This window comes from Sander lucioperca, chromosome 7 (genome assembly GCF_008315115.2).
Source record: "Sander lucioperca isolate FBNREF2018 chromosome 7, SLUC_FBN_1.2, whole genome shotgun sequence".
NCBI classification, from domain to species: Eukaryota; Metazoa; Chordata; class Actinopteri; order Perciformes; family Percidae; genus Sander; species Sander lucioperca.
This window is the reverse complement of record NC_050179.1, coordinates 2,527,323-2,550,719: the sequence shown is the minus strand read 5'-3', so window position 1 is coordinate 2,550,719 and position 23,397 is coordinate 2,527,323. Positions and strand designations below refer to the sequence as shown.

The following is a 23,397-nucleotide window of genomic DNA, read 5'->3' as shown; positions in this document are numbered from 1 at the left end:
AACAATTTCGAGTGGCTGATAATTATGTAGTGGCATAAAAACAGCGGGACCAGTGAGGCAGGACAAGTGTCAGCTCTTTGGATTACTGAAATATAGCAATGAATGGCAAGGCAGTCAGTTAACTAAAAACTCTCAAGTGGGTGAGGACATAAAACATTCTCTTCTGCCTCTGGACAGTCGGTGTCTAAGAACAAGCAGAGCAGTGTAGCTGATAGTATATAATAATTTAGTCGGTGATACATCGGCCATTACTGTAACTGCCCAGCCTGCACGGGCAGTGAGGGGTCAGTGCACATGAAGGCCTTCTTAGTGAAATGTATGGCCTTTCTCTCTCTCAATGATATTTCTCTGGGTTTTATTACATATGTTACAATGATGAAAACCACAGGAGGCTCACTAAAGGCAAAGACATGAACAGATTAACTGGTGGGACCTGGTGCAAATAAATTGCTGACTCCCAACCTACTAAACTGTGTGCATTGTGTACATTGTGTTGTCTCAGATTCTCATTAAGAACAGTGGCACATAGCAGACTGTAACTGACATCTTCTCACAGACACTTATACCTCAGTAGGCTACGTAAGAAGCTGGAGTAATACTATCTGACCCCAAGCTTTCGGTATGTATAGTTTGTGGTAATGAGTGGACTGATTACAACTTTATTTAGGGATGTGCATAAATGCATAACGTGAGCACAATACAAATTAAAATATTTAAGCTCATTATTGTAGTTCATACTGCAGGACCTGCCTTTGTTGATATTGCACTTTTGTGGTGCAAATTCGCTAACACATTTGCAGTTAATCAAATTACCAAAACCCATTGACATTTGTGGCCGCCGGGGGTCTGTGGTTGTTCCAACAACTGCTCTGGGGGCACAGCTTGGTCAAATAGATTTACAGTCCAGAGACAATTCATTATATTGATATATATACACACATAGAGCTCGTCCTCTTAGATAGTGATATCTAATGGTGATAACAGCAGGTTTTCATAAAACAGCTGTTCCCGATCTCTTAAAATAAAGTCTACTTAAATGAATGTAAATAAAGACTCCTCTCCTCATCGCATGGATTTCGTGTGGCCATGCAGTGCTTTTTTTCTTCTCAGATTTTCGGATTTGTTTGTCTAATTTAAATCTAAATTTTTCTGCAAGTTCTGTCGGCTAACATACGTCTTTCTTTAGCCCTGCAATCGTCTGGTGACACCTAATTTATTATTGGGTCCCTTGGGGGTTTCCGACCCAGAGGTGGGGAACCACTGCCCTAGAATAAGACGGCATGTGTTATAAGAATTAAACAACAGATGTGACCATCGACCGATTAAAGTGTTGAAGTTGAAGTAGTCGATGTCTGCAATTGCGTGGAAAGTCAAAACAAACGGACATTAGCTTTTTCTAACTTGCTCACATTGCATCCATCATACAGCCCTGCGTGACACGCATTTTACGCACAGAAGAGACAGAGTGGGTCGGGTCTGTGTTTACTTCCGGACTCCGATTTTAGACTTCGCTCAGAAAGCAGCAGCTCCAGTGGAGGTTCAGGCTGTCAGCTAGCACGGTAGCCATACAAGGCTTCATGACAGAGGTTACCAGCGGCATCCCAACAGACAAGCCTCACTCGGCGCCACTGCACACACTGGACACCGCGACTCCGGGCGGACCACACCGCTGCCCGCTCTCCTCCGCTCGCCTTCGTGCTCAAAGTCACTCAATGCTGCACTCCCGCTGCCAGCTAACATACTGATCTGACTGTGTTACTGCTACTTCATGATCCGAGCCAGCTGAGGATCAAAACAAGGACAATCACTCAAAGTTTAAGCGGCGTTTGTATTTGACCGGCCAGGATCCAGCAGCTGGGAGAGACACGGGCCCCGGGGAGAGCGACGGCACTCGGGGACCAGGCAGCCAGGGCAGCGAGGGTGGTGTCTGGATAAACTAGGGGGTCGCCTCCAGCTCCTGGTGGATTCATCCCCTGCCAGCTAACGTTAGCTAAGCTAGCTACAAACAGCACCATGGACTGGTTAATGGGGTGAGTAACTTACAGACAGCTAACGTGCCTAGCCAGCTTACTCTCCTCTGTCAGGTCAACTGCGCAGTCTTTCTGATGCTGGCTGCAAATTCACCGCACAGTAGCTGACACCAGCACAGTCAGCATTAGACAGGTGCACTGTCGTGTTGAATACTGATACGTTTCCACTTTAACACATTAATACAGCCACAAGCGGGTAGCATTTTGCATAGCTTAGCTTAGCTCTGCGATGCTAGCTTGATAGCAAAGCTGGCAACGCTCTCATCCTGCAACGGTGAACCAGCATACTGTGACCCAGGGCCAGGCGGTATTTTTGGGCATCTCTGTGGCCTGCAGCTATCTTGCCAACGGTGGCAGCGCCCAGATTAGGTTGTGAGAATATCTCTGTAGACGCCAGTTTGCTGTACAGGGAGCCTATTTATAGGAATGATTAACACAGCAAATGGGCTAACGTTAGCAGTCTGTCAGTCTTGCTAACGCGGCTATGCCCGGTTTTAATTTATTTCCTGTGCAAGGTGCGCTGGCCGCTTTCACAGGACCTGTTAGCAGTCATGCTAACTTAACGTTACTAACGTTTGTGCAACCTTTGGGACACAACAGAGGCTCCAGTGACAACGAGCTCATTGATAGAGGATAGTAGAGCTCTCATAGTTGAGAGATAGGTACCTTGGCGAATGCTAAATAAACATTACGCAGACGTTGGTTAATTGCAGTGAATAATTTAACTGACATACATATACAAAGGTGAGATGCACAGTACAGGAGCTGTTATACACTTTGTGTATTTTTTGACTTGATGATGCAGGAGACACCTAACAGAAGTCGATGATGCTGATTTGTCACTTTCTTTTTTGGCTTGAGACGGCTGGAGTCATGGGCTTGGGTGGTCAGTAGTATTACTGGATGAGATGCACCTGTCTCAGTCTGACACGTGCTATACAGCCAAACATCAAGGCCATGATCATCAGGATTAACATGAGTGACGAGTGTGACCATCCCAGTTTGCTATCGAAGAACTTAGATGCGTTATCTTGCATTTACTCATGTATTTGCTATGCAAACATAAAGGCACTAGATTGTCTGGTTAGAACGTGGGTCATATTTGCCTGTAAGTAAAGGAGGGACTGTGAAATCACAGTCCAAGATGTGTTTCTTTTCTATAATAACACATTTTCATGCACATGGGTAAGACTTAATATCACTGCTTAATTCTGGAACACAGTGGGATCAGATCAGGTTCTTTGGCATAGCAGAAAATGTTTGGACTTGCATAGTAAGGTGTGTCGCTGTTTGTTATGTTTGTTTTTGCTGACTGGTTAATAGGTTGGTTGGCTGGCTGGCTGCAGCACTTTGTATGCAGATCAGGGCTGAGGAAGGGTGGAGGCATGTTATCAGGGGTGTTTCTTAACATTTTGGCTAAAAGATAATAATGCAGACCCTCTATAGCTTTGTCTGCTTGACTATCCCATTTTGCAGCAATACAATTGAAGTGAGATAAACAAACAGAGAAATGTATCTTTTTAGGTAAAACAGATGTTGACAAAGTTTCCTTTTGGGGACATCATTTGAAATTGGGAAAAATTTGAAGTTGGGAAAAAGGTAATGAATTGCAATATATCGCAGAATATTGCAATATGTTTAAAATCGCGTTAATATCGTATCGTGACATAAGTATCGTGATGATATCGTATCGTAAGGCCTCTGGTGATTCCCACCCCTACTTATTAAGCTGTTGACATTCTCAGTCATAACTCCTGAACTGTGAGGCGTATGAACAAAAAGAATTTTCCTGGCTTTGCTTGGTTCACATGTATCTATCTATCTTGGTCTCACTCATATTTGCCCTACACAAATTTTCCACCATTTCTTTAGCCCACACATTTCTTCCGATCTTGGTAGACAGTACATTTGGATGCCTTTTAAAAAAAGTTATCGTGTGTTTTTGGTATTTCTATGCATGGACTATTTCACACAGACTGACATAATTGAACACATAATGCGAACACCTTAAGCAGTTGCAACCAAAAGAATTGTGCAGTTTTGGTAGAGGTGTTGTTCACTCTGAAAGCATTCTTTTTTTTTTTATTTTTCTCAAGTTTCCTCCTCCTTCTGACACTGATTTTCCTGGTTTTAGTGACTTGTTCTTGCATTGACTTGTCTCAAGTTGCATCAGTTCCCTCAAATGTTGTTTAAAGGTCTTAACCTCCTTCCTTTTACCCCTTAGTCACTCACGTGAAATAAGGATAATTCTTCGCCCCACAGTTGGTGATGTCAGACCTAAACTAGTTTGCTTAGTGATTTGTCAGCAATTCAAAAGCAACACCCAGTTATGTCTTGGTGTTAGAGGAGGTGAAGAAAGCAAAGAACCACATTGGAGTAAAAGAGAAGGCCACTGCCTGCCTGTGCTCACTGGCGTTTCTGCATGCTGAAAATTTGTGTTTACCTTCATGCCAAAGCCGCACTTTGTCTACTGTTTATATATGCAGGTAAGGTGTGTACGTGAGCTGAATGCATCAGAAGCGAAAAGACGTGCGTCCAGCGTGCGTCACTGACATGGAGTCCATGAATGAGTTAACCAAGCGTGTAATCACTCTGAATTCAGACCCAGGGTGAAGGACGCCACAGCCAGGACAAATGGAAAGAGGAAGCGAGGAGAAGAGAGAGAGAAAGAGCTCAAGGATGATCGAAGAGAGATGGAGTGCTGAAAGCAGCTGATTTGGGGAGAAATGTGCGGATGAACAGAGAGAATGAAAGAGGAGAGACTGATGAGGGAAAGGCGGGGCGATCTAAAGGGATGGAGGAAGGGGACATGAATGCTTTTGATGGAATGGTTGATTAGGAAAAACATAGAGGGAATTAGCAGGTGGGGGGAAGGGGTGGAGTAGTTGATAGGAAGGATGAAGCTCCACAGGGAATCAAATGGAGGTCTGCAGCAGATGACGGCCTACTAATAGTGGATAGATTGAGGAAAGGAGATATAAGACAATGATATGAGCAACATGACATCATGACTTCGCGTAAACATACACGGCCACTTTCATAAGCCAAGTGGCGTGTTATCTGCACGCATTTTGAGCGCCGTATACAGCGGACGGGTTGGGTTTAGGAAAAGCAGGAAGCAACGGTTGAGTTTAGGAAACGTGACACGCGGGACACGATCCCCGGTCTCCTGGGTGAAAGTCCTGTGTTTTACCCATCCACCACCCCGACCAACCTCCCTAAGCGGATTTTCGCCCTTTCATACCACTCGCTACGGCGTAAATTCACACGCAATCGCAAGCTAATGTAAGTCAATGGATCAAACGCCGTTGATAAACACGCTAAAAAGCGAGTATGCGTCTTGATAACACGCCAATAATGGCATGCGAATTGGCGTGTCATACATACACCACTTCATGAGATCAGTCTGATATGAGGGCCTACAGAGGGTGACGCATTCGCAAGAGTTTTTTTTTTTTTCTTTTTCTGCAGGCTACAACTAACACATCCTTAGTATTGGTGTGTATCCCCCATGTGCTTGCCTTTTAAAATGTAAGCCAAATTGGGTTTACAAACTACATTCAGTGTACTGTATTTGTGTATTTATTTTGGACAGAGCGCATTATTTCAGAGCTGAATGACCTCATCGGTCCAGGTTCAGGACGTTAAATCGCTGGAGAGATGCAAGACACTTAAATGTGTCTTTTCCCGCTGGGTGAAATAGGCAGGCTTTGACAGATGTTTAATCCCCTCGCTTTTGAGTGTTGGATTGGTAATGCTGAACGAAGAGCAAGAGAATGGAAACTACAGCAGCTAAGTGGAGCGCCACTTTAGGCTGCCAGACCTGAGCAAGAGTCAGATTTAATGTACACTTAGCTCGCACTGCATCACCTGTGACTTAATGTAATATAGGCAGCGTATCATTATCCTGCATCATCGGAGTAATGCAAGTAATGGTACGGAAGATTCCAGTAGTAAAGGACTTGCTTGGTGTATCCTCTCATTTTGTGGGTAGCAAATTTTATTTTATTTTAAACTATTGTTTTTGTCAGGTTCTGGGATTTCAGAAGACAGTTTTTGTTTTGAACATGTTTTTCTGCAACAAAAAAAAAAGTATGACTAGGGCTGGATACTAAATAGGGATGCACAATATATAGTTTTTTTTTATCGTCATCATGATATCAACTGGCGCAATATACAAATCAGGAAAGGCTGCGACATATCGCAAAAGACAGATTTTTTTGTGTTAGTTGAAAGAGAATATCAGTAGAAAACTGCACTCTAAAATGTAAATTGTTCAAATGTAATGTCATTCTTTTTTTAGTGGTGCCTTTTATGTTCAATTCAGTGTTCAATTTGTTCAATGAAAGAATGTTGTTGTTGAATGTTTTCAATTCAACAAGGAATTTGTTTTATTTTAGCAGAATACTGAAAGCAGTAGAAATGCAGAAGTGAGTACACTTTATCTGTTTATCGCAAGTAATATCGTTATCGCGATATTCAACAGCATTTTCGCATATCATAGTTTTTCCTCATATTGTGCAGCCCTAATACGGAGTTCTTGTCAGATTCTTACTTTTGTATGTTTATTTTTTGATCAGATGTTTCCTGATCTAAATCCCAATTTTGCTCAATTTGTATCTAGACTAATTTGGCATTTTTGCGAAAGTTCTTGACAGATAACATTAAACACTGAAACACGGCATTTTGTTTGGAGAACTATGAGGTCTGTTCTGGAAAATGCCTAAATGCCTCTGAACCAGGCACTGCTGCAGTTGACAACGATGGTTAACGAAAGTTAAGACAACGTCAGGTGATTGGTCTGATGGCAGATAGAGAAGGGGAATTCACTCATAGGCTGAACATCCTCTACAGTGGGCGACGTCTGTCACGTTCACTGTGGCTCACACCCAAAAAAGGAGTGCGTGGCGATGTCCCACAGTCGCTATTTACTGGTGTGATTGTTCTCACATTGTTTGTGGTAGTGGTAACTATTTTGTGACCCATGAACTCGCTCGTAATTTCAAAACTCAGACAGTTGTCATGTCAAATGTGAGTATGGCAAGATTACGTATTTTAAGTTTGAAAGCGTGAAGGGAACACCACATGTTGATTATAAAGACGATTCCTTCGGTTTCAAACCATAGTGTCTAAATAGTCACAGATCATTTCCTGTTACAGAGTTTGATCATATTAATAGAGTAGTGAAGTGGGTGGGTTCACATCTGGCACCCAGGGTTGCTGCAATAACAGTTTGATTCATTTTTTCCTCTATCCCTGATTGACCATTGGAGCATTTCTAACACATAGAGGTGCATGAAACTTTCCATCAAATTAGTAAAAGGTTGGTCCCTTGGAGAACAAAAAAACATCAAAGGCATATGATACGACTGCATATCATTTGTTTGGGATTCAGGATTAATTTGCTAACAATTATGCAGGATTGTATAGTAGTGTTCTGAGTAGGCATATGAACTCTGATGTCCATCTGGCGTCTTCCTAACAACAGCCGATAAGTCTCAAGGGTATCGTAGTATTTAGTGGCACTCAACACACCAAAACTCCAGTAGGGGAAAAAGGTAATTGTCAAGGTACAAAGATAAAACATTTAAAATAACTGATGGCCATAACATACACCTGTAGTATGATTAAGTTTTGCAACAGCCTCCAGCATTTCCATGTTGAAATGCGAATTTGCAGTGGGGAAAAACCACTTTGCTACCCCATATATGACAGGACGTGCAGTGGCAGATTCATAGCACTGAAATGGTCTACAGAAAGCATGTCTTTCACACACATTCTCATAAATTGTATTAAGAAAATGTCAATATATCGGTCTCAGAAATCTCTATTTGGATATCAAGCAATCTCTACAGTACATGCGGTCCTGAACCCAAAGCATGAGGAATGCTGTGATAGCATTTTGGCTGGTGATAATTTCATTCTGGGTCTGCGTGTTTGAGCAACATCCCTCTTATGCGTCTGACTAGCTCTGCTTGTATGTAGATGTTCCCGGTGAGGACTTTGCACACTGCAACCCTGTCCTTGTGCAACCCCGCCGCCTTATTTTCATCTCCACCACTCAGACACACACACACACACACACACACACACACACACACACCATTGCACACAGTCTCAGCCCAGGTGGCTGTTTCCGCAGATGCGGTGCTGATAGGCTGTATGTATGATAAGCCTTGACAGATGAGCAGACATCCTCTCAAAGCAGTCACCTGCTTGAGAATAGAAACTAACCAGCGCTGTCACTGTGTTGCGTGGGTCTAGACTGGGATGGAGTCTGACTTTCCTGTCTTTTTAGTTCTAGCTTTACAATCATTCGCAATGGTTTTCTGGTCCATTGTTCTGTTACTAGGGCTGACTGACCTGAGGGCAGTGTAGTAGTCCGCTAAGCAGAAAGTCTCGCTGTCTGCCAGGGAAAGGGCTCTTACCTAGCTTGTTACTGTTACAGTAAAGACAACTGCTGTTGGCTCTCTGTGTCTGTAAGAATCCCGCTCTATTAAAGATCAATTTATTGTGTCTGGCCCTAAAGTTGCTTTACGACTACCCACACAAGGCAGCCCAGGCCAAGACCTTTTTTAAGACCACGTAAGCCAGCCAAACCTTTAGTGACAATGTAGTTTTACAAATGTGTGTTGTAAGTGGCAGTTAGCCCAGTATCTCGACACACATCGGCTCTCCAACCCTGAGAAAAATAACACACGGTGCAAATCACTTCTTTTTTTCTTTTTTTTTTTTTTGCTTTGACAGGTGCTGTCCAGTGCATAACTTATTCATAAACAGTTTTAAGTTTCAAGCGTTAATTCTGGAGTTGAGCTGTTGATCAAACTGTCCTCAACTTTCTGTGGGAGCTTGAGCTTCCCTGTCTTCTATTCACTAGAACCAAAGTTTAAAAAATCAAAAAGGAAAAAAAAGTTTTTGGTGGTTGTATCACTCAGTGATCAGAAAAATATGAACCCCTGTTAAATGCAATGCAATCCAATTTTATAGTCCTGCAGTAACTTAGTGTCTCGGATTGCAATCAGTTGCACAGAGATCAGTGTTTCTCTCATCGTCGGTTTATGTGCCTCCGTTTCCAATTAAAGCTAAGATCAACTCGCTTTAATGGAGCCGGGCCCTGGCCTCGGGCTCGGCCGAATACTTTAAGCTGTTCTACCAGGGTGTGCTGTCGTGTTGAGGGATTGGCTGGATGACGAGAAGGCTAGTTGGTTTGTTTACTCCCCAGAAAGGGCATCTTAGTCACTATCAACCCTCCAACTCACTCTATTTCACTCCCTGGATCTGTTTGTTTCTCTCTCTCTCTATCTGTCTCTTTCTCCCTTTAATTCTCCCCCCCCACCCTTTCCTATATCTCTCTCTCCACTCCTCTCTCTCTCTCAGGACACTGATGTGCAGAGACGGTTGCGTGCTTGACTGCTGCCCGAGCTGGACTGTTTAGCCGCAGTGAGCAAAGCGGTGTTGAACAGGCCCAGGGCAGCCTCAGCCCTCCCTCAGAAATGTTTTAACAACAAAAGCTAGCACGGTGCTATCTGCATTCGAAACTGAGCACGTATTAGAATTGTCTATATGCAGAGTAATACTGTACAAGCTGTATTGTGCTGTTTTTGGAAAGAAGGAAAACACCGGAGAGCAAAGCAGAGCTGGAGGGGCAGAGTCTGAACAAACTAGTCCTCAGCGCCCATCTCTGACATCAGCCCCCTTCTTTGACCTTTGGTGGCGTTCGCTGCTCATCACGTCTGCGTCGTCATTTTGGGGGCAACGGTGGCAGATTCCTCCTCTTCCCCAGTAGCACAACAGAGCGAAAAAGTGAGCAGCGGGCTCTTCGCCACACCGCAGAAGCTCAGCTGTCATAGTTCAGAGGTGTCGATGACTTAGGGTTTCACAGGAAGGCGACACCTAGAGCAAGTAGTTGATCTAGTAACATTCCCGACTAGCAGCTCCGGCACACCAGCGACATGTGCAGTCTATACAGAAAGAACTACTGTTTGTCCTCCCTTAAGTGATGTACAACCTATTTAATGTTAGTTGGTTAAAATAGTGCACCATCATGGTGCAGTGCGGTTTTCAACTAGCTGGTTTCTGAAGAAAAGGTCTGAATGAATTCTAAGTGCCAATGACACAATGCTGTATCATTGAGTGTTTTTAGGACATCGGTGTGCATCATTGAGGGAGATATAAAGGCTCTTTTGAATGCCTTTTGAAGAGGCAAATAGCCCGGGTACAAGAACACACACCTACTACGGTACATACACACACTCCTGGGTAAATACTGCTGTACTCTCCCCGTTTGTCTCTTGAGACACCTCCCTACTTCCCTGTTCTCCCTTCCCTTTCCTCGAGGCAGGGACACGGCGAGTCCCAGAAATGAACGTGATACCAGAATGACTCAGCAGTTTGCTTTTCACTCAATATGCATAAGTGGATAATTGGAGAATCCGAATGCACGCAAGGCTGTGTTAGGCACTTTCGCGAGCACCTGAGATGGAAAGTCTTGCCAGGTGTGGTGTTTTTACCCCTTTTTTTGTGTGTTTGAGCGAAGATGAGGTTTTAAAAGCCTGAGGACAGTATAGGCTGTGTGTGAGTATGGTGCAATTTAATACTGTGAAGGATCAAGAGGCTGCAAATGCAACCTGCACTCAATACCTGAGTTGGCTGTGTTTGTGAAGCTTCTCTGCCCACTCAAATGGGTCTTGACCTGTTCAAAAAGCTTGAACAGGCTTCATTTCGCAATGTCAACTGCACAGTTTGCTGACATTTAACCAGCAGCCTCTGATGCAAATAGTGTGGTAACCACACGTAGGTGCACAATAGGCACCAATGTGGCAGTATAGTTAGAGACATTTTGTGTGTGTGTGTGTGTTGTGTCGCTCTGGGCAGCCCTGCCCAGCGCACACGACTGGCACTACCATCAGATCAGAGAGACCAGGGAAAAGACTGACAGAGGGCGGGAACAGTCATCAGCTGTTCACTCTTGCTCCCCTTCTATCTCTTGTTATTGGTTAAAACTTGGACTTCACCGGTTCCTCCAGTGGCTGCCACAGGCCTGGGAGCACCTACTGTTCTGTCAGAGAGTATCATAGTCATGGAGAGCTGCCAGCTAGAGCTGTCTTAATATCAGCTAAAATAAGTTGAACCCCCTGCAGCAGGATTTAGGGTTGTTGTTGCCATCCACCCACAAGGGACACTCTGCAGAACAGTTGGCTGCATTTATTTCAGGACTGGTTGCAATCTTTCAGATTCGTTTCTGGCTATAAATTTAATTTAATAATAGCTTTCGTCTTTGGATAGATAATCTATTCATTTACACTTGCTTTTTCCAAGCTATCAGACAAGTATGATATTTCTGTGCCATTATATTTCATCATAAGAAGATAATACCCAAGGAGTAAGTCTCATCAGCCTCAAATCTCGTCAGCGTCAGTAAGCCAATAAGCATGCGGCGCGCTTCTACCGAGATCTAATGATGCTTGTGATTAGCTGTCTAACGTTACACATCGTAGAGGCATGTAGGAAAAACTCTCCGTTACACACAGAGACAGGGTTTTGATGAAGATTTTTATGTGTAACGTATTTTTGTTAAAATGTATTTTATAAAATTGGTATGAAAAAAAAGTATCATTCAGGAACTGGTATCAAAGTCAGGGTATTGGTATCGAAAATTTTGAAAGGATACCCAGCCCTAGGTGGTATTGCCAAAAAAAGTGACTCAGTATCAGTAGACACATGTATAATCATGTCAAGTGGACGCCCTCTTTATTACATGACGAGGTGAGGCGCCTCCATTATAATACTGTAACCTAATTGCATCACGTGTAATTTCCCACCAAATTCCATTAAAATCTGATCAGAAGTAGGGCTGGGCGATATGGAGAAAATCAAATATCACGATATTTTTGACCAAATACCTCTATCGATACCGCAACGATATTGTAATGTTGACTAGTGGTGCTAAAATTTGTAAAATTTGATTGATGGTAAGTTCAGAAAATGACATCACTTTACTGTAATGAGGCCTTTAAAACCAGGAAAAGACAACACTTATACCATATTACGATATCCAAAATCTAAGACGATATCTATAGAATATCGATATATTGCCCAGCTCTAATCAGAATTGTGAACTAACAGTGCAATACAAACGGGTCGACAACGTAACCTCCTTGACTTTGGCAATGAATGGAGAGTTGGGATGTGAAATGTAGAGAGGAAAATGGGAAGATGGGGTACCGAAACAGTGCAAATTGAAAACACCAGAGGAAAAGAAAGAGAGAGGACTGAGGAAGAGAGAGCAGCTGATACGGAGGAGAGCATCAGGAGAATATAGAAAGTGCGGGTAAAGAGCGAGGGAAAGAGGGAAACGATAGTGGCACCGAGGCGATAGGTGAGATATGGAGATAAATGGGAAGAGGCGACGTGGGTCACAGAGCTAGATTAGAAACAGCAGAGGTCTGCAATAGAGGACAGAGAGGGAGATTTAACAGCGGGGGCCCGGGCTGCCGGTGACAGAGAGAAATGGAGCTGTGTGCAGGTTAGAAAGGGAGGGAAAGCCAGCAGAAGGAAAGAGAAATATAAATGCATCGGAGACACTCTCTGGATCTTGCATTGGTTGGTTTGATTCCCAAAACCCTAAAACCAAGATTGTGAGTGTTTGCCCAGCAGAACAGTAGGTCCCTATTCAACCAGTGAGATAAGAGACCCTAATTTGTCTCGGAGGAGTAAGCCTTTAATTGTGGTTTTATTTATTTTTCGCTAGGATGCGGTCTGCACCCTCGGGCGAGGCTTCAGCCGAGCAGTGAGCTGCTAAGTCTGTGCAGAGTTGGTGGGCTGCTAGCGTTGGTGTAAGCTAGCTTGGTTTGTCCTTGGTGGCTGAGGCTAGGCCGCTAGGCTGGCCTGAACTGTAATTGGATTAGAGATCTCTGCGTTGCATCAGGCAAGGCAAGCCAAGTACACACACACACACACACACACACACACACACACACACACACACACACACACACACACACACACACACACACACACACACACACTATACATTTAAAAGCACACACGCCTCAGGGAGCCAAGCTCATCCCAGTACTCGAGGCTGTACTCCTCCCGCTTTTTTTTTCCTCTCAAACTTTCATCTTTTCTCAGCATCCCGCTATTTTCTTTATCCCCCTTTAATCATCAACCCACCCGTTCCCCCTGGCTGTATATGTGTGTGCATTCTCGTGTTTGTGTGTAAGAGCACGTTAAGCGTTTGTGTGCATGTGTACGAATCAGCCCTGTGCCATGGATACCCTCTCTAAATGGGATTACAAAAGTTGCAGCAGAGCTCACTCTGAGAACACCTGGGGAAATAAAGGACAGGAAGAAGAGAGGGAAAAATAGTCAAGTGTAGATAATGATGGGAACCCTCATACTGAACATGATAGATGTGAATATAAAGACGTCCTACTGCACTTGGAGTGAGGGAGCTGCTCTTGACCTTTTTTTTCAATCGTGAAATTTCTGTTTAGCAACTGTGGACAGGAAGTAAAAATGATGCCATGGGTGGTGTGCATCCGAATTGCCTCATTTACCCCTCTTAACCTTCTGGTGTGCAAAGGCTTCATCTGCAAAGAGTTTTCGGTTACACTTTACTTGAAGGTATCTACATAAGAGTGGCGTGACACTGTCATGAACGTGTCATAAACATTATAAAGAAGTCGTAAACGTTTATGACGCTTCTTTTAGTTTTGGTTAGGGTTCATGTGCCATGACCGTGTACCGAGTTTTCTTTACTTCAACAAATGGGAAGAACTGGAATAGAGCTCATGATAGATTGGGATAATTTCTTTAAACTCAGTTAGACATTAACCAGTCCCTCCAGAAAAACGCGATTATGCGATCGCATAATTCAACGCATTATCAGCCAAAGTCCGCATATTTATGCAGGGGCCGCATTGTATTCAAATACGCCGCACTTTCGCCGCATAAATTGCAGATTTCCACGCAAAATATGCAGGGCTTGCATGATTTCATAATCCCCGCATTTTCTTTGCAAAACAGTCACATATATCTTAGCAGAAAGTTGAAAAATGTTGCGTTTACTTCACACAAGAACAGCCATTTTCCCCTGTTGCCATGGGAACGTTATGAAGTGACGTAATGACGCGACGTGAACATCATCGAAAAGCTGCAAACCCCGCGATGAAGCCATGATGAAACCGCAGTTTTTGCAAGTTCCCGCAATTTAATCGCATAAAATTGCATAAATATCCCGCATATTCCATCGTATTTTTTAAGAAAACGTGCCGCATAATCAAGGATTTTTGCCCGCAACAATCACAAAAAAACTCTGCATTTTTCTGGAAGGACTGGTTAACTGGGTACAGTGTGTATCTTATTCTATCCATTTGTTCTCTGTCTCACTTTGTGGCTCATTCATGTGATTTAAGTGACATGGAGGTGTTTCTTTGATTGGACTTCAATAATTCATCTATCTTAGAGAGGCTAGCGATAAATACATGAATAAGTGGGGGAAAGGTAAACTCCCAGGTCATCAACATTACCAGTAAACACTACAGTAATCACGCTCTTCGCTATCAGTAAGGAGGGTGGAGCAGTTCCATAGAATAATCTTGTGCCAGGAAACAAAAAGGGGAAATGGACTTTATCTTACTGCCTGCCCTGCCAAGGAAGAATCGGTGCACTAAAAGGGGTCAGGAGTTACTGTAATAAATGAGCAGGGCATGGTGAGATGTGTTGTGTTTGAGGTTTGTTGGACAAGGGATCGCTGAAGAGAAGGCATGAAAGGAAGAGACTGAAGTTCAGCAAACATTGGAAGAGATGCAACAGAAACAGGATTTCCTGTGTGTTTGTACTACATATGTGTATTAATACTCGCATAGAATAGAATACACTTTATTGTCCCCGAGGGGAAATTTGTCTTGGACATAGTGCTACAATCTGTTGCTTCACAACATAAACAGCGGTTGAGGTGACAAATGATTACAGCGGCAAGGCGGTCAGTTAGTTTAGAGTGAGACAGCGATAGAAAAGGCTTAATAGCTGACAGGCCAGCACCAGCAGCCATATGTTTCATAAGTTTCTGACAACCCTGCCGTATGGCTCTGATCTGCCCATATGGCCTGTACATCTCCTCAGCTTCCTGCCACCATGACAGCCAAGGAAGGGAGGGGGGGACAGCATGTAGACGGAGATAGAGGGAGGGGAGCAGGGTGTAGCTCTGATGTGGGATGATCTTAAAAGAGGGACACACACTGTAATTGATGCAAAACACCCAAATCCACACCCAGCCGATGTCATTCGGTAGGCCTGCACGATTAATCGTTATAAAATCGCGATCTCGATTCACTCTGTTCACGATTTAATTTTTAAATAACTTTTTTTTCTCATTTAATTTTACGAGCCGACTGTATCACAAACGCTACTACTTTCTTCCGTGAGTTTTAAACATGGACTGTATAAAAAAGGTTTCCAAGCGCTACAAAGCTCTCCCTTCTCTTCATTGAAGCCTCTATGTTTACAGGCTTGTGGTGATGCGCAATGTGCTATAGGTGCCAAAAAAAAAATCGATGTTTGGTACTGCCAATTTGTTTTGTTTTGTCATGATTCATGTGTGCAATAAACATTACACTTTGTGAGAAAAAAATCGTGGCAGTTCTAAGCTGGCAGGCCTATCATTCGGTGCTTTCAAACCTACGCCACCTATCCGCATGGAAAATAACAGGATCAGCACGTTAGACTTTAGCGGAGATTTAGTAGACATAATTTACACAATTTCATTTAGTGGTGTACAGCTACAAGTTTTAACGCCTTTTGGATCGATTTGATCATTTAACATCAAAGATTTCACACAGGTGTTTACCATAGACTGTATATTAATGGACAGCGCATGTGTGACGTCACCCGTTGGTTTGTGGAGATCTGCTATGAGTCGTTGAGTTTTCCGTTGCGGACGCAGCCGTCCTGGTTGCGGATGTGACGATTTTAGACGAGAGGGAGGAGTGAGGGAGGAGCTGCTTACACTCTACGTTACGTTGCACACTTTCACTGGCAATCACATCATAGCCACGCCCTTAAAAACACCCCCTGCTTTATCACCGATTTTTAAAATCAACGAGACCATAATTCAAAAAATGATCATCATTCTGTGTTGCAGAAGACTTAAAACTAGCGATTGAGACCATAAACTCATTATGAAAATGTTTACTGAGGTAATAAATCAAGTAAGAAGTGGGTCACTTTTTCATAGACTCTCATACAGAAACCGACCTCCTTTTGCAACCGCACGTGTCTCCCCCTGCTGGAATTCAGATAGAATACAGGTTTAAGGCACTTCGGCATTTGCTGCACTTTGCCGAACTGGATGCTCTGTCCATTAATATTAACAGTCTATGGTGTTTACAGCAGAGGTGGGCCACGTCCACTGAACTAATGCTTACTTCCACTAATGACTGGAGAAAGTAGTGCTGAAGATGCACCTAATGATTACTTTCGTAATTCACTAATCAGCCAGTTATGTGTTCGATAAATTGATAAATCATTTAGTCAGTAAACTGTGAAAGAAAAAGCACACCCGTTATATATTGCTTGAACCAATGGAGATAGTTTTTGTCCAAACAGCCTAAAGGTTCAAACTGCAGCAGTTATTACTTTCTCTGCTGGTGGGATGCAGCATCAGCATCTCTGCATCTGCAGATCTAACACAGGCTGCCGTGCGGACAGCCTGCTGCAGCCTGCTAAACATGAACATTTGGGAGCGTGTCACGAGCCAGCTCAATGAGGTGCTTCACATCTAAAAAAGGATGTGGAGGAGGAGGAGGAGGAGGAGAAGGGAGATGTTTTTGAGGGAAAAGTTTGACTTGGAATGAAGGCGAAGGGAGAGTAGAGAGGGAGCTGGTGTTCAGGGTCGTCTGATTTCCGCTGCTGGGTTAGGGTCACTGTGTGGTAGCTGCTGACTGGGCCTTCCAGTTCAAGGCTGGACACAACACAAGACAAACAACAGAAGATATGACCCCTATAAGGCCTCTGATATCCCCTTGAGGTGTGTGTGTGTGTGTGTGTGTGTGTGTGTGTGTGTGTGTGTGTGTGTGTGTGTGCGCGCGCTGGGGAACATGTTCTGTTTGTGTGCTATCCTTTGTTTTTGTTTTTTGTTTGTTTTTTGGGGCATTTTAGGCCTTTATTTCCGCAGGACAGATGAAGATATGAAAGGGGAGAGAGAGGGGGAATGACATGCAGCAAAGGGCCGCAGGTCGGAGTCGAACCTGTGGCCACTGCGTCGAGGAGTAAACCTCTATATATGTGCGCCTGCTCTACCAACTGAGCTAACTTGGCCACTGTGTGCTGTCCTCTTTATACACACACACCATTCGAACATCGTCAAGGTCTTGCATGCGCAGCTGTCTGGCGTGATGTCACAACACTGGCCTTTTCTCCTCTGTTGTGTGCTCCCAGCCGTAGACCTGCTAAACGTGACCTTTCTAAAAGCCTTTTTAATCACCAGTGATCTCAGAGCTGGGTGGCTCGTGACAAATGCCAACACTGAGCCAACAGCCTGGTAGCATTAGGAGCTAGGTTAAAGGCTAGCTGCGCTTAAGACTGGCTGTGAACACAGGGTATTATGAGGAGATCAGGCGTGGGAGCAAGGCCAGCAGCTCACTTTGCCCCAGTTTATTCCAGGAAGCCAGGGGAAGGAAGGAAGGACCAACTCAGTCTCACCAAAGCTCAACTGAAAGGTATAACATGCCCCAAGTTAAAATGTGGGAGGCATGTCTCTGTTTCTACAGTATATTCAGATTACAGTTTGACCATAAAAAGTAATTCGGTCATTGGTGGCACTGTAGAATAAGCATGTCAACAAGTGAGCAAGCTAAGTAGTTAACAGGTCAATGAAGTTTTGTAGTGTTGAGTACAAACTATTGAGTATCGAAAACTACTCAAATATTGACAGTTAGCGTTCAATGCTTTCTCAGATTTCTAGGCTTGTTTACTTATTATTTGATCAGATATTTCTTTATCTAAATGTCCTCAAGTTTTTGTCTTTGACTATATTTATTCAGGCAAAGTTCTTATTCAACACTGATGCATCGGGCAGTTTGGCATATTTTGTTCAATGGAAACAAAAGGTTAAAACATGTTTATACTTCCCAAACTAAGGTATTGAAAAAAAACATTTTGGTATTGGATTCAAAACATTTTAAAACAAATACATGACTAAATGCATGACCTTTTTAAATCCAGTAATATGAAACTATAAATGAGAGTATCATTTACTCTCATTAATAGTGTCATATTACTGGATTTAAGAGGTCATGCATTTGTTTTTGTTTGATTCAATTCACAACGTGTCAAAGGACAAGACGAAGATATTGGACAAAGATTGGAAGTTGATGAAAAGTGTGTGTATGTGTGTGTGTGTGTGTGTATATATGTATGTATATATGTGTGTATATATATATATATATATATATATATATATATATATATATATATATATATATAAAAATAAATATCTCCAGAAAACGGAGACTAAGTCTGTTCTGCCTTCCTCTACTTTCCACTTTAATCATTGTATCTACACATTCTCTTGTTTTCTGTTTGCTATCTGACTTTAGGGCGGCACGATATGAGGAACATGTTAAATTGTGATTATTTTGACTGATATTGCCATTGCGATATGATTCACGATATTGGAGATATTGGGATAATTTTTGTATCATTATTCTCATTTTCATTGAAAAAAAAAAATATATATATATATATATATATACATACATATATTGAAAAAGTGATTTTTGCGAGGATCTGTACCAAACTAAGATTTTTTTTCTTTAGTCTGTAGGATACGATTTGTAGGCTTAGCAGCACCGCAATACTTAATTCACAATGGTTTGACAACTATTTTGCCTTTGACAAATATTTTGCCCCCCCCCTCTAGGGCTGTGCAATTAATCGAAATTGAATCGTGATTATGATTTTGGCTCCCAATGATCACAAAAACAGAATAATTGAGAAAAAATGATTTAGCTTATTACGTTTTGCAAGTAAACTCTTATTTTCTCTTGTGTTCTGAATGAAATAATAAAGTTTCAGTAGGAAAAGTATTAAGGCAAAGATCACAGTTTTGTGTTTTTCTTTTTTTTTTTACTATTGATTTTTTCAGACTAATCTCATGAAGTGGCGTATGTATGACACGCCAATTCGTATGCCATTTTTGCATGTTATGAAGACGCATAATCGTGTTTTAGCGTGTTTATCAACGCCGTTTGGTCTCCATTGACCTACATTACATGTGAATTATCGCCATAGCGCGTAGTATGAAATGACAGAGACCGGTTGGGGTGGCGGATGGGTAAAACACAGGACTTTCACCCAGGAGAGACGGGATTGCGTCCCGCGTGGGGCGTTTAACAACCATTATAAAGCCTTCCCCAATGTTCTTTTCCTAAACCCAACCGTTTATTGTTTTCCTAAGCGTGTGACGTTGGTCACCGTCGGGTTTTTGTTGTTTTTTAGTGTTACTAAAGCCTTTCCCAATGTTCTTTCCCTAAACCCAACTTATTTTTTTGACGTGACGTTGTTCTCGCGATAGCATGGCACGTTCTCGCGATGTATGTTTTACATCTGCTGTAGCGTAGACATACACGTGGATAGCTCAAAATGCGTACAGATAACACGCCATTTGGCTTTAGGAAAGTGGCGTGTATGTTTACGCAAAGTCATGATGCCATGTTGATTTATTTAACTTTTCCCACTGTTTTTTTAAGTTCAATAATTGCAGCATCTTTCCAGAAGTCAACGAGTAATCGTGTTAAATTATCGTGATTTCAGCATTGACCAAAATAATCGCGATGTATATTTTTTCCCATAATCGAGCAGCCCTACCCCCCCTCCCCCCCTGCGATTTAGATATTGCACTAGTCCATATTGAGATTTCGATAGAATTGCGATTTAATCGTGCAGCCCTATATCTGACCCATACTCCCGTGTGTGGAGCAGAACAGGCTACTACAGATTCGAGGCGAGAGGAGTGTGCTGCTGATTAATGGCCGGCCGTTAGCTGGCTAAATGAGACTAAGTGAGCTGGCCGGCCCGTGGAGGTGAGATGGAAGAGATTAGCCTACACGGAGAGCGATGGAGGGGGAAGATCTGAGAAGCAAACAGTGACTCCTAACCTCCTGTCTTTTGCACACTTGTTTTTCTTTATCCTCTCTCTCGTCCCTCCTCTGCTCTGCTACTCTGCCCTCCTCTTCATCCTCCCTTCAAACACTTCATGTTGCCTCTGCAGAGCAGTGCAGGTTATGTTCGGCTTTTTGAGAAGCAGCCATCAACATTCTCTCTGTTGTCTAATTATTATGCAACAGGTTAGTGCTCGTCACTGTCACTGACAGCGTTGCTTGTTCTGTGTGCAGCATTACAGCCCTGAGCTTGACTTGGTCACGTCCACGTACCACATGTCATAAAAAATGTTGTCTGTTGAAATGGCTTTGTAATTTCCCTCTGTGGTTTGATGTGTCAGTTGAGGAGGCATTAAATGCTGAGAGGGAATATTTTGAGTGTTAGCACAAGTTCAGGTGCATATTTGAGCAACAACAAGGAATCAGTGCTGCAACAATTCATTTCACCTTTATCAGCAACTATTAATTGGCAACTATTTGATAATGGAGTCATCTTTTAGCTTCTCAAGGTTGACGATTTGCTGCTATTATTTGTAGTATCTGATCGCAAACTGAATTTCTTTTTGGGACGGTTGATGAAATACATCGCATTGGGCAGTGGGAATTTATAACCGTCTCGTTTTACTATTATCTGACAAAACAATTAGTTGAGTAATCGAGAAACTAATGGGCAGAGACATTTTTGCACAAAGACATACTTCATACATAGACATAGAATTAGTTATGGATGGAAAATATTGGCAAGTTGTAGTAAGTATAAAGCAAGTTGTGTAAAGGAAAAAATAGCTAAGTTAAAAGGTCTGGAGTTTAGTGCAAAAATATAGGAAAACTGTGTTCTCCAGCAATTTAGTATATTTAGACTTGTGAGTGACACATTAGAAAAATGATTGTCAAAATTGATGCAGCAATGGTTGACCTATCTAATTTTTTAGTCCCTAGTCAGCATCAACCTCATTTCCCACAATGCAGTTTAAAGAATCTGTCATTGGACTTCCCCTGCTTTCAAAAACCATACCTTAGTAACGCAGGCTTTGTGTTTCGTAGTCTCAAAGCCCCAAGCCAAGATAGGTGGAATGCCCCTTTAATCACACATTGAATTCACAGTCATTGTGACGACCTTCCTGACTCTACTTCAAAAGCCAGGGTTTGACAACAGCCACGGATAGAAATAGGAAAGGTCTATCTATGGCTCCGGATGAGGCTATATGTGTACAAGCTGGGGTGCTGGGAGATCCGCCCTGTAAGCTGTCTCTGTCCTCAACCTGATGATGTGTCCATTTGCACGTTTGTTTCGTGTGCGCGTAAGAGAAAATGAGAGAGCGAGAGACGTTCCCCACATCCGTTTCCTCTCACAGAGGAACAGTAGGTCAGGGGTTTAGGTCTGCTCTGTTGAGTTCATGTGTTGCTCAGGGCCGGAGGGGAGGGGGGAGAAATACAGTGCATGCAGATGGGACATAATCACCGTGGATTGCATGTATCCTTGGTGAAGTGGTAGGGACTTTTTCATGTTAAGACATTTTTAAAAAGTTATTTATATATATATATATATATATATATATATTTATTTATTTATTTATTTATTTATTTATTTATTTTATGATTATTTTTTGGGGGCTTCTCCCTTTATTAGAAAGTGACAGTGGATAGACAGGAAAGGGGGAGAGAGATGGGGGATGACACGCAGCAAAGGCCCGCAGGTCGGACTCGAACCCGGGCCACTGCATAGGACTCAGCCTACATGGGGCGCACGCTCTCACTGGGTGAGCTAGGGGTCCTGTTAGATATTTTTGAATGTGAGGTTTGGTGCATTTTGACACTGCCTGAATGAAGGGAGCTAACATTTTGGAGGCCATAAGGTCTCTCTGTCTTCTTTTGGTCTCTGTCTTTCCCCTTTTTTATGTTGTATTTGACGTAATTGCAGTTATGTTATCTGGGTATGTATCCTTATGTACACCTGTATCCGTGCCTCTGTGTGTGTGTGTGTGTGTTATTCCTTTACCTCCCTCTCTGCCCCGCCCTGTACTGTAACGTGCTCTCCTTTCCTCCTCATTGTTCTGCCTCTCCGCCGGGCCAGGGAGTCTGGAGCAGGAGCTTGCAGGAAGTCTTCGTTACTCGTTGCACTGAAGGGAAAGCAAACCGTGAGATACACAAACACAGGAAGTGCTGCCTTCCTCACGCGGGCTCCAGCTGGGCGTTTGTCACTCTGCGCACGGCTTATCAGAAAGCGGCAACGTGAGCTCCGTCTCTAACCGCACGTGTCTTTTTCTGTCTTTCGGGCTCCTCCATCTCGCTTAGTCGATGCGTCCCCTTCACTGTGACTGCTAACCGCTCTGTGTAGCTGCACTGCATGCCAGAATACTGATAATTAGCCTCTGTTTCATATTTTATATAAGTTAATTTGACAGTGTAGTGAAGTGACCTCTGGGAAATTGATGTGAAGGAATGATGGAAAAAAAAAAAAACCTCAAATAAGAAAAAGGGCCAGGAAATGTACCAAACATCTCCAAGGCTGTTAAAAGCGATCACCATTTTTAAGGTTTAATACTTTTATTGCAACAGTTTCCTTATCCTCTCTACCCCAGAAACTTTAATAACGCTCATAAATTCTTTATTGTGCTTTGTCTCTGTTTTGCTCCTAGCAGCCAACCAGGCCATATTATTTCCTCTGCCCTTATATTGCAGTGAGACCTTCACTGAAGCTGGTATATAAGAGTTGTCTATCTGAAGTGCATCAGATAGCAGCTGTGGTCAAAGGTGGTTAGAGATCACTGGTCTCTTCAGACTGGATGCGCACGTACACACACACACACACACACACACACACACACACACACACACACACACACACACACACACACACACACACACACACACACACACACACACACACACACATTTGTTTCACTATCTTTGTGGGGAACCATCATTGACATAATGCATTCCCTAGCCCCTTACCCTAACCTTAATCATCACAACTAAATGCCTAACCTTAAGCCTTACCCTCACCCTAACCATAACCTAATTCTAACCCTAATCCTAAAACCAAGTCTTAACCATCAAACAGCCCTTTAATCTTGAGCCCAGCATTTTGGGCCCCACAAGGCTGTGCAGACTCCACAAGTATACTGTATTCCCCGGTTATTGGGCCCCACGAATATAGTAAAACAAGCACACACGCACGCACGCACGCGCGCACACAAGCC

General features: G+C 43.0%; 1 protein-coding gene across 1 annotated transcript in view; it reads left to right on the top strand.

Moving 5' to 3' along the window:
- Window positions 1–1,480: 1,480 nt before the first annotated feature.
- The window catches only part of mob2a (MOB kinase activator 2a), a 70,623-nt gene continuing 48,706 nt past the window's right edge, over window positions 1,481–23,397 (top strand). The window contains exon 1 of the mRNA XM_031282748.2: window positions 1,481–2,030. Coding sequence (XP_031138608.1) covers window positions 2,014–2,030 — 17 coding nt within the window. The 5' untranslated portion in view covers window positions 1,481–2,013. The remainder of the gene's footprint in view (window positions 2,031–23,397) is intronic.